Consider the following 12,291-nt stretch of genomic DNA (forward strand, 5'->3'; position numbering starts at 1 on the left):
AGGTGTGAAATGAAAATAGTGATCGTGATAAATGACACTATCTTCAACGTCAACCGCTATACCGCATGCTGATCATATCATCTCATATCACAAACGACCGAAAAACAATCTCCCAGGTCGTTTCGCTCGGAGAGGTCGCCGATTCGATGGCAGAGTTTTGATATTTCTAACTCGAGGGAGAATACCATTATCTTTCTTCTCGCACGCAGTATTACAAATTCTTCGATTTCCTAGGATTGTTGTATGTAGTTAAGACGGTTATCGAGTAATCGTAGATACGGTGAAATAGATTTAGAACCATTGTCCGTCCGTGTTCTCCAACCTCTAGTTACTCAGCTCGACAGTAGCTGGCAGCACTTTACTGTCCAAAATAAATTCCTCGATTTTTGAAATTGAAACAAACGATCCCAATTTAGTCTTAATACTTTTGTAATATCTTTATATCTATTTCAATGAATAAGTACAGGTTTAACAGATATACAATTTTTTGGCATAATACATGTACATGCAATACATTCTAAAGTTTTCAAGACATCAATTAGCATACCTGGACTGCATATGTTCAGATCATATTTTGCAAGTTGAGAAGTTTGTAAAAGCACAGAATAAATTCAGAAGAGTGAACATAAATGCTTACAATGGATAGAAACAAGAAGAGACAATACATATCACAATAAACAATGATCAACTGCCAAAAAGTGCTATCAGTCACAAGCTGAATGTTTTTAAGGAACAATTCATTGAAATATGATGGAAAATGTTCAAATCAATCAGTAATCAATGGAAAGACCCTAGGTTACATTTTCCACATTTACATATCAAACCCCAATCAAATCAGTATTTTTTTGGACAAAATAGTAACAAAATTCTGAAAATCAGTTGGCAGCTGTGAACTTTAAGTCGGTCACTGATGCAGAGATGGCAGCAGCTTCTGTTGTTGTCTCCATGCTATCAAAATATGGAGTCAGAAAATGCAAAAGGCTTTAGTTTAGTATGAATATAATGAATATAACAGTTGAATCATAGATAAACATCTCAGTATAACAGTGAGTATTACTGAAGCATGGCAGGACGGCTTCCTAGATTCAGTAATGTAGATTTCAGATTTAATGCCAAGAATGTCTGTTCAGCTTCGGTGTTTCTGAGAACGTCGTGAATACATGAAGTAATGCCATAAATTTCAAACAGTTTCTTGTTTCCTCTGAAACAAATAAATACAATGATTCATAAATGTTAGATTCAGTAGGTTTTAAAGAGCATTAAAATCATATTAAGCAGACTTCACCCAATATGCAGCTATCAATCTTCTCTCTATACACTGCTCTAAACCTCGCCCCTCGGTCGATGGGGAAGTCTGGTGGAGGAACACATTTTTCACGAAAAATGTCTGTCTAAACTTGATCATTCAGACATGATACCCTAATTCATTTTCAAAGAAAAATGTCCGGAGCACTGTAGTACAGGGGGTGGAGGCGCCTAGACGAACATGATTTGAGAAAATGGTGAATATCTGTCAAATGTCTGTCTGAGAGGGTGTGTACAGACAGCAGGTTGCGATAGCTGCAATAGCGGTACTAGTATATTCGGAAATCCGTTCAAACCAGGAAAATGATTAAAAGATTTTCTACCGTTTGTCAATATGAAAAATCCAAAAATATCCAGTACTTAGCTATACCAGTCCATGGGCTACAGGCAGAGTCTACTGTGGAACTAAGAAGAAAACCTCACCTTATTTTCGACAGTTTTTGAAGTAAAACGCTGAGTTTTTCGATGATTTTCGGGTTGATGTTCGGCATTCGTACGACCATCGCACACGCTCGGAACCAAGTTTCATTGCTGCACGTATCCAGAAACGATGGTAAAATATGTGAATCCATCGACATTTGCAACAGAACATCCATCGCATAACCGAGCAGAATCTGCAAAATATACATTCATTATATACACGCGATTGAGAACTTATAATGATATCTTCAGTGGGAACAGTTTCTCCTAAAGAGGTTCATTGTGTCACTTGTCACCAACAAGAACAAGACACCAAAAATTCAAAAAATTTTCAAAACAGTCAGAAGGATTTCATTAGTTTTCCCCTCATCTGTAAGAAAGCTAAGACATTACTGTGATAGACACCAAAAATTCAAATGCCCTGTTCTCTGATTTTCAAAAAGAGAGTCAGAAGCCATGATTTTCCCGGCAGGGATTTCACTAGTTTTCCCTGAACTGTAAGAACCCTGAGCTAAGTCGTTACTTTGATGGGAAAGATGAAACGTACACACATAGATAGACTAATAGATAGACTACTGTAGGTATGTGTTAATACCACATCCTTAAAAATTATCAAATTTCCAACGTCAAATATTTTCTAAACATGAAACGTACCTTGTTGACTGGTCTGAAATGGTGTAACATGACAGTAGTTGCCTGATAATGTAAAAACAACTGTTTACCGGCTTCAGATCGTAAATCATCGCGTAAACATTCAAACACCTGAGCTATATGATCAGCTGAAACAAAACAATTACAACATTAACTCAGAAATACTGAAATTAATACCAGTCATGAAATGAGATCAGTAGATCGATGACTTAATCCGGTGTATACCTTTACCTTGAGTTAAAGTTTTCAGTATGATAAGACAAGACAAGAATCTAACATGCAAATTATTGCTTTTAAAGTAGAATCCTTCCCTGATTTTCAACGTAGGAGGTCGCGGACTGAATATAGAATCTCGAGGTGAAGGGGGTGCCACCGGTTCATCGACGAGAACCTCGGTAAATCGTACGCTACGAGGCCGATACAACTCTTCCCCTAAACGACGAAACGTCGACGTGTAGATCGAGGATTTCTGCAAGAAAACGAAAAGAAAATTACTTTTGAACGTTGATAATAGATTAGTATAGTTCGTGTCACATAGAATTGTTTACAATATCAATGTGACATAGTAGTCAAATCAAACACTCATATCCATGCAAACTTTAGATGAATAAAGAAATCCCACAAAAGAATTCTATATGATACGATTTATTAAAATGAAACCACAACGTCTCAGTAACTACCGCATCATTCCACTGAATGTTAGTCAACAGTCGAAATGGTGCGGTTTCATCGCCATTTCATTGTGGGACTTCTTCATTCATCAGGATGTAGAGAAAAGCCAGAATTGTCTGAAGCCATCGAGAGGTCTCTACAAAAATAAACTAAACAAGCAAAGGAAAGAACAACAATGGTCATGACGAGTTAAGTTGAGTGGTTATACCTGTGTGCCTTGAGTAGGAGTTTTATCCATATGAACTAATGCCCAGTATATGAACTGTAGAGATGGAAGACAGATCTTAATGTTTACCATCGGTGAATCACGAAGAATATCCACTAAACCTGGTAAAACCTACAATAAAACATTCAAAAATATTCTTCAATATGACTCCGGTGGTAAAGGATTACCTTCAAGGTTATTAATAGGCCAAGTATCCAGGATTCCTGCACCAAATAATCTACCAAACTACATGACTTCTTCCTTCCACATTTTCCATGTTATATCCTGAACTCATCCAAAATTCCATGGATTTTCCACATTTCAACTAATGTGAGAAGATGCTGAATAAAGATGTGGAAGACATGGAAGGAAGGGTTTTGGTAAAACAACCCCTATAACAGAACCTTACCTTAATGCATTTATCATGAACATGTTTTTGTTGACCAGGAGATAGAGTTTTATCTTCAGAATTGATTAGGCTGAGATTCGAATCAGAAATCCACTCTAATAACGTAGCCATCACTTCATAGGTCACTTGCGGCAACTGAAATAAGATAAAATTACGTGTCTTTTTACAATGTTGTCAAATCTGGGAAATTTCACGAACACGTTCAAGTGCAAACCTTGGGAATCTTGATTGGTTGTATTCTTTCTTTAGGAGGTGACTGTTTTTTCTGTATTTCTAACAGAATATCTGCATCTTGTTTCGTCGTTTTTGTCGGAGCGCCTTTAATTCTCTGTAGGTTAGTAAGACGTGCCTGTAAACCAGACGATTGTTTCTCCAACTTCTCGTGTTGTACTTGTAAATCTTCCAACTGAAACACAAAAAATCTGTTTCCTTTTCAGGATGGCCACTTTCCGCCCAATTACAAATCCCCTGAGTTTTCCATGTGATTACAGAAAATTCCTTTAAGTTTTTCCAGATTTTTTCTTTCAGATTCCCTGGGTAGCAAAACCAATAAAAATCAAATCGTAACGAATTAAAGAGATTAAGATAAAAACCTGTTTGCGCAGGGAATCATTTCCCTGTTTGATGTTATCAAAACTATCTTTCAATCGTTTATTTTCTTTCGTTTTCGACTTTAAAAGTTCGTCGAGGTTTGAGATTTCTTGTTGATGTTGTTGTTTCAGAGACTGAAATAAAATCAATCAGGAAATAATTCGAATGAATTGTCGTTTTCACTGAACGACGTTCGGAGAATGTAGTAAAATAAAATCTTACTTCTTCGCGAACTTTACAAGTTTTATCGATTTCTTGTTCCAAAAATGTAAACATTCGAGCTTCGGCTAAAGCGATCTTTTTCTCGCGTTCAGCGACTTCCAGTTCCTTCTGATGAATAATCAAACTCTTCTCCTGATCACCGGACAAAAACACTCAATAATCAATGTCAATAAACACAAGCTGAATACAGTTTATCCTTTGAATGCGTGTGCAATGATTTCTCAAACTTATTGGGAAATTTTGAAATTAGGGAAATCTTGCCACCATTAGCGTTACATTTTCAATATTGGTTCATTTCCAATTAACTTGTAACTCAAATTGTATTTGAATGGTGTTTGAATAATGGTATATTTTTCTGTGATTTTTGATTCATTTGAAAGACTTTCATAACTACAACATTGTAATAGTGAACTTAGACCTGCCGCAGTAGTTGATGTCCTACTGCACACTGGCGACACCTGGTGGACCCTCAATAGCCAAAATGGGATCCTCACTTCCCACAGTAAGTTTGAATTGAAGTTATATATATTTTACCTTCAGTTGATTGTGAATAAGCTGTAATTCTGAATAAACCCCGACTGTGTTCAAATCACTACCAGCTTCAATTTCATCATCATCAGCTCCCGTTTCATCATCATTCTCTTCCTCTTCTTCGGTCACGGATTTCAACGATTCTAAACTCGCGCGACGAATCATTTTGTTCAATCGATTGATTTCAACATCCGTTCGAATCACCGTTCCTCGTCTCGGCGATTCCTCACCAGCGCGAATCGGAGCTTGTCGTCCGCTCGGTGATTCCTCATCTGCTGAATCGAACAGACGCAACGTTTCGTTGGAATGACGAATAATCGTCGGTTCAATTGTTGTGTTCGCGGTTGATTCTAAAAATAGAAACAGTAATCAAAATTTACAGAACATGAAACTCTATTCAGACAAGATCCCCCTTCGCTTCTTGATAGAACAGATAGAGTTCAAATTTCCGGATTAAATCCTCAGTAAGGCTGTTTTAACCTTCCTTGTGAAACAAACTAGAGTTAGAATTCCCTGATTTTCCCGACAGTGAAAATAAATGCCGAATTCCCCTGATCTGTAGGAATCCCGAACAGAAATATTATGATAATGCACGTGATAATGCTATTAAAGGGTTGTAAGAAATTAAAATACAAGCTTCTTAATTCACCTTCTGCATCGTAATCAGTCAACTGTTCGTATTCCTGCGGTGAATAATATTCCTTCTTCTCAGATATTATCACAAGACCTATAAAACAGCGAGATAGTAACGTTCAATATTGATTTTATTGTACTACGTTTGATTAAGTCGACCTCGGGTTTTTCAGCACAACCAGACAAGAAAATTATTCTTATAGATGAAAACATGGAATATCCTCCAAAATTGGAAAACTCATCATCGTAAAAATTCATCAAAATACAGCGTAAGACTATCAGAATGAAATAAGGAATTGTTTATAGTTGAGAAAGAACGAATAAATGAGAATTATGTTGTTTTTAATGAAATTGTGAACACCGAACATTTTTAGATTTACTCAAAGTATCATTTATATAGATTTCAGTTGACTATAACAGGATAGAGGTCCGCTCAAGTTGGTTTACCCATGGACCGCAATGGTCTTCACCAACTGACCCTTAGACCTCTATTTTGCATATTTTTTTCTAGATCAACTGTGGCTTACCATCGAAGTCACTATCAGCTGAATTAATTGGTTCGTAACTCATCTTTAAACCTGCAAAATAAAAAGTTTCAACATTACGCAATTAATTGAGCTGAGCTGATCCAGGCTGGATATTTCAGCCGATAAATTCCTTCATATCTTTTGAACCGCTTGACCGATTTTGGTTCTGTAAATTGCTATGATCTTATATTAAACTCTTCTTTCATATAGATACCTTGAAAACCCTACTGAGTGAGGATGAAGTAGAGAAGCGATGTTTATAATAATAAATAAATAGATCGAATATTCAAAAGAAATAGATTTTCTTGAAAATAGCTACTTGTTGTAGTGAGGGCCGATTGTGTGTCCAATGACAATGTGTCACCAAAAACAAGGCATCAGACAGAGACAGAGACAGAGACAGAGACAGGGCCAGCCAGACCAGGTTCGGGCTGTTGCACAAGTGGTGTGCAGCAGGTTTTAGTGACGTCGTGTGTATGGAGAAAGTGCAAACGCGACGGGAACGACACATATTTATTCATATTACCTCTTCTTATCTTTTACTTACCTTAAATCAACTTTTCGATCATTTTTTAACAGTTTTAAGGCGTCTTCAAAAATCCCGGAAATAACTACTTAGCGGTTAGAACATACACTTCAAATCCTTATTCGATAATACGTAGACCGGGTGGCTCCGAGTTAATAGCTCCGATATAGATGGTTGCTGGGACAGCACGTCGATTGCCAGAGTTGACTTTAGTTAGTGTATGAAAATCCCGCTAACGATGAGCATAGCGGCAGCACTGTACGGTCGGGACGCCCCCGTACATCCTTCATTCAGCATCAGGACAATTCTGAAACAGTATCAGTAATTACTGGGTTTGAACCCGAGACCACTGACTGGTGAACTAACAAAGTTCAGATAAGCTTAACAGATAAAGATTTTCAATCATATTTATTTTCATACAGTCTACAACAATCATACAAAATGCCAGGTTTGTGCTCGAGGAATTATAACGTAAGCTCCTCAAACACGTGGACTGTATTTCAAAAACAGTCCAACCATGGACGTATAAACTATTAACTAGAGTTTATACATCCATGGTCCAACCATAGACTCTAAAACAGAAACGTCTATGGCCTACAACCATGGACTCTCAAGTCCACGGCTCCCCGCACTAAAACCAGAGATAAACTTGGCCAAATACTCTGGAAAGCGTAAGATTTAATGAATCAATCTGATTTAAATTTTTACTCTTTAAGATTTGACCCGGCCGGCCACCTATCTACCAAGGTATTACTTTAAAATCATGATCAAGCTAACCATAACAGACCCGGCAGATAGAAATTAACTGATTACAAATTTCATTGATTTATGAAATGACCCGGCCGATCAGGAAAAACAAGGTATCATTTTTAGCCTTATAATAATGACTTAGATTATTCAATGATAAAATCACTAGCTTTTAATATCACATATCATGCAAGGTATTTCAAGGTTTTTATTCAAATTTCCACTGCAACTGATTCATATAATTTGAATCAATAGGAAAATAACAAAATTACACAAAGAATTGTAAACTTTGATCCATAATACACCGACAATTGGGACTAGTCTGAATCTCTAAGACTATTTATTAATTTGACATTTCATGATGTCACCGGGCATAAGTGACACTTGATTATTTCATGAAATATGAAGCATTCTATCATATCAACTATTCAGCAAATGACAATGTAAGAAAGATTTCTGTTTATACAAAAAACTGCAAAACAAAAACTGCAAAACATATATCCATATCTCCAGTATATAAACATTTTAAAGCTGGACATAAAACCACAAATTCATTCAAATAATCAATCTCTAATTTCATTTCATTAACATTATTTTTACAAGAAAACTGAAATTTTGCAAACTTTGCTTTGTATTCGAGGATTCAGTTCTTCGCACTTGAAAAAAAAAACAGTTCATCATAAAAGCATTACAATCAGAGATAAAACCTAAAGATTAACTCTGGAAAGCTTGAGATAAGCTAATCAATCTTTATTTTCATTTTCATTAAAATAATTTTCCAAGATAATTAGAGTTTTTCTAACTTTGCCTAAGATTTTCAAACATTATCAGTTCGCTCATTTAATACAACGTTATATCAGGGAAAACATGACAATAATTTTACTATCGATAACTAATCACGTTTATAGCTGTTTAACATTCTTTCTAAAAAAGAATAATATGTATCTCCCAGATATTATCCCTAAAACAATTAACAGTTACAGTAGTGATAGGGTGTGATATATAGGTAAATGGACGCATGATCTTTCATCAGTTATTAGAAGCATTCTATCGAAACAGATATTTTTTTAGTGTGTTTGATTAAGTTAAGGTTTATGGTTATTTGTTTTGTTTATTACAATAACTGAGTAGATAGAATGCTTAAAACAACAACAGAAAAGATCTCGGGTTTTCACTTTTCTTAGGGAAGGTTGTTCGATAAATGAGAAAACCTTTTCGATAGATATTTGAAAAAATGCCTTTTCATGTAAATAGAGTATTAATTTGTTGTTTGTTTGTATTGTTGCTTATTATTAGATCTATTTTTTTTTTAAATATTATTCATTTATTTATGAACTTGTATTTTTTATTATTTACTATCTATTATTTATAATTTTTTATTTATTGGTTTTTCTTATTTATTCATGTACTTGTATTTTGTATCATGTATTATTTATACTCCTCTATTTACAACTGCAGGCATTTTTTCACAGTAAAGTTCTGGGCCCATTCTAAAAAAGCACTACTAATTCACTGCCGCTTCTTAATAATCATTATACACCCGATTTGAAGCTAAGTGATTATTCACGAGAACCATCTCGTGATATGGATTTCCCATAACAATAAAAGAATTTCAAACAGCTATAAACAATGTTAAAACGTTCAAAATTAGTCCTAGCTTTAACTTTAGCTTTACCTCTCAAATGTAAATAATGGTCTCCTTTTAGATAAAGCTTTTGCTTTCAAATACGTAGCATTGAACAGATTGATGGAGGCTCAAAGTTAAAACTCCATGTGAAAATCGACATATATGATTCATTTCTCAAATTGGTTACACGGGCCTTCGAAAATATCAATCTAACCTAACTCGACTTATCTATCAACAAAAGATCGAAGACCAATATCGTGAATTAATGGAGCTTAGCTTTTATTACACTCTAAGAAGGATATTTCTGTCACATTGCAAAACACATGACACATCTTTTTACAAACTCATTATAAAATAGTTTTCTCTATATTGAAATATTCAAACGTAGAGTTCCTTTCTCAGGCCGAAGGAACCTAATTATCGAACTAATTATCTAACTATTTTCAATATTCGACTCAACAACTATTTTCATACTCCATTCCACGCAATCAGGTAAATTTTTTAAACTATGTTACCTATCAGACTGGTCTGAAAAAGGGTGATATTAGTAAAAAAATCAATACTCTACTACAGAGGTCTTTGCCGCTGCTAGATCTCAGTGCTAGATCTCAGAGATAAACCATTGTCTTTGCTGCTTCGGTGTTTATCCTGAATCAGATTTTATAAGATAATCCATTGTCTTTGCTGCGCGGATCAGTGTTTATAAGATACACTATCATCTCTGCTGCTCCTGATAAAATGTTTTATAGAAATCAACCACCGATTGTAGAAGATTCCATCGTTGAGTGATTAATCCGTTGCTGGCTCCTAAACTTCTCATCTGGGCTTCGGCAGTTTTCATCAGCAAATGGGTCCATGGGTATTTGTCTACTTGTGTCTTCTTCAGGCCATTATTTCCGGGATGTAGTTTGACTGAAACAAAGTGAAGAAAGCAAAACATTTTAGACAGATTTATCATAACTTACATGTCATTTCAAATTACAAGCCACCGTGTTTTTCACTTAGTTAATATAGTTATTTCCAAAATCAGAATTAGGTTCATTGACGTCAATTGCCGATTTAAACCCCAATAAATAATTGCAGTAGTAGGACTAGTTCACCAATTTTTAAGCTTGGAGAAATCATTTGAAAAATTTATTACTCCAAGGTGTAAGACTAGTAAAGATAAAAGTTCTAAGATCAGCCATGTGGACAGGTAAATAGATTTCGATGATAATTACTTATCAAATGATATTCATATGAGGCCTGAAATTTCTATATACCGGTAATTTCCATCTAATGAGTTTGATTCTTCTGTGGGTTGTTCAAATCCGTAGATTTCAGATGAGTAGTTGATTTTAAGCTGGTTTCTTTCTTATAGTTGAAACTTAGCTGCAATGAGTAAATAAATATATCCTGTAATCATGACATTTAGAAATCATTGTAATAACTCCATGTATATCAAGTTACCTTTTATGATTGCTGGTTTCATCATCGACGAGGATCTCCTAAGTCGGTTGGTTTCTGTGCACTGTTCTCTAATCGGCATATTTTTGATGAGTTGTTGACCTCAAACTCTCGTTTGACTTTACGAGTTGGTGTCCCTTACAAACCTACCACACCTGCCGGGAGCGAAACGGTGGTTTTTTTCAAAATCGGAAATCGAAGTACAGATATAGTTGCGTGATCGGCGGTCGTTTTTACAGATCTTTTTTTTAAGTCCAAGAACATAATTGGTAATTCGGTTCCGGTTCATTCAAACAATCTTTTATTCTGCCTAATTCTGATTTTGGAAATAACTAGTCCGAAAGTTTACAATGTTTTATAATTTTGTCTAACTTCAATTTTTTTGGTCGTTTTCACCGTTTAAATAGTCGAAGCACATATTAAGTGACTGATTGGGGTTAACTTTTTTGCTGCCTAATTTAATACATCGAGATTTTGGAAATAACTATATTCTACAATATTTGGTCTTTTTCTCATTTAACTAGTCCGAAAGTTTACAAGGTTGAATAATTTTATCTATTTTTTTCTGCCTAATTTAATACATTGAGATTTTGGAAATAACTATATTTTACAATATTTGGTCTTTTTTTCATGTAACTAGTCCGAAAGTTTACAAGGTTGGATAATTTTATCTATTTTTTTTCTGCCTAATTTAATACATCGAGATTTTGGAAATAACTATATTTTACAATATTTGGTCTTTTTTTCATGTAACTAGTCCGAAAGTTTACAAGGTTGAATAATTTTATCTATTTTTTTCTGCCTAATTTAATACATCGTGATTTTGGAAATTACTATATTTTACAATATTTGGTCTTTTTCTCATTTAACAAGTCCGAAAGTTTACAAGGTTGAATAATTTTATCTATTTTTTTCTGCCTAATTTAATACATTGAGATTTTGGAAATAACTATATTTTACAATATTTGGTCTTTTTTTCATGTAACTAGTCCGAAAGTTTACAAGGTTGAATAATTTTATCTATTTTTTTCTGCCTAATCTAATACATCGTGATTTTGGAAATAACTATATTTTACAATATTTGGTCTTTTTCTCATTTAACTAGTCCGAAAGTTTACAAGGTTGAATAATTTTATCTATTTTTTTCTGCCTAATTTAATACATTGAGATTTTGGAAATAACTATATTTTACAATATTTGGTCTTTTTTTCATGTAACTAGTCCGAAAGTTTACAAGGTGGGAAAATATTGTGTAACTTTAATTTTTTTGTCATTTTCACCGTTTAAATTTGTCCAATTTTTTAAAGTTTATTGTAGTTTCTCTCGAGTATGTCTGGAATCGAAGTACATAATTGGGAAATTCGATTCCGGTTCATTCAAACTATCTTCCAATCAGTCTGAAACGGCAAGCTGAAGAAAAGATCAGAACCTTTTGAGCAGAAAATCCTTTCAAATATCACTGATCATAATTATCATGTCAATTCATATATAAGATCAGCAATGTGGATCGATACGTAGATTTCAATAATAGTCTTAAATGATATTTATGAAATTCAACTCATATAGTAATTCATCTATATTCTAAATATCTAAGCAATGGTTGATTATTAGAGTTTAACAACAATTCAACTAAAGCATCTATAGTCATCTCTAGGAATACCAGAGTTACAACAAATTTAGTAATGCATAATCAATCTTATCAAATCGTTTTTGAACTGTTTTCTCTTCTATCTTCTTGAAATTCTTGATGTGTCTTTTATTGAAACCCAGGCCCATCAT

General features: G+C 34.4%; 1 protein-coding gene and 1 long non-coding RNA gene across 2 annotated transcripts; both read right to left on the bottom strand.

Moving 5' to 3' along the window:
* Positions 1-411: 411 nt before the first annotated feature.
* Positions 412-6,774, bottom strand: LOC141905565 (coiled-coil domain-containing protein 138-like). Its single transcript, XM_074794474.1, has 13 exons — positions 6,714-6,774; positions 6,167-6,217; positions 5,656-5,733; positions 5,010-5,356; positions 4,476-4,607; positions 4,256-4,387; positions 3,877-4,068; positions 3,663-3,797; positions 3,257-3,385; positions 2,608-2,845; positions 2,380-2,504; positions 1,729-1,919; positions 412-1,201 (listed from the first exon to the last, which is right to left on the bottom strand). Exons 2-13 carry the CDS (start codon positions 6,207-6,209, stop codon positions 1,054-1,056), a joined length of 1,890 nt encoding a protein of 629 aa, XP_074650575.1. The 5' UTR covers positions 6,210-6,217; positions 6,714-6,774; the 3' UTR covers positions 412-1,053.
* A 2,879-nt stretch (positions 6,775-9,653) lies between these two features.
* On the bottom strand, positions 9,654-10,605 carry LOC141906183 (uncharacterized). The gene is made up of 3 exons (XR_012619316.1): positions 10,516-10,605; positions 10,329-10,437; positions 9,654-9,978 (listed from the first exon to the last, which is right to left on the bottom strand). It is a non-coding gene; the product is annotated as an uncharacterized LOC141906183 (long non-coding RNA).
* Between the last annotated feature and the right edge of the window lie 1,686 nt (positions 10,606-12,291).

The sequence above is a fragment of the Tubulanus polymorphus genome, chromosome 5, assembly GCF_964204645.1.
Source record: "Tubulanus polymorphus chromosome 5, tnTubPoly1.2, whole genome shotgun sequence".
In the NCBI taxonomy this organism is placed as follows: domain Eukaryota; kingdom Metazoa; phylum Nemertea; class Palaeonemertea; order Tubulaniformes; family Tubulanidae; genus Tubulanus; species Tubulanus polymorphus.

Bases quoted from the DNA above. Each gene is read 5' to 3' on its own strand.
- LOC141905565 (XM_074794474.1), bottom strand. From the start codon at position 6,209: ATGAGTTACGAACCAATTAATTCAGCTGATAGTGACTTCGATG. The intron at 4,069-4,255 runs GTTTTTATCTTA...TTTGTGTTTCAG, and splicing joins ATGATTCCCTGCGCAAACAG to TTGGAAGATTTACAAGTACA. The intron at 3,386-3,662 runs GTAAGGTTCTGT...GTTTTATTGTAG, and splicing joins TTCATGATAAATGCATTAAG to GTTTTACCAGGTTTAGTGGA.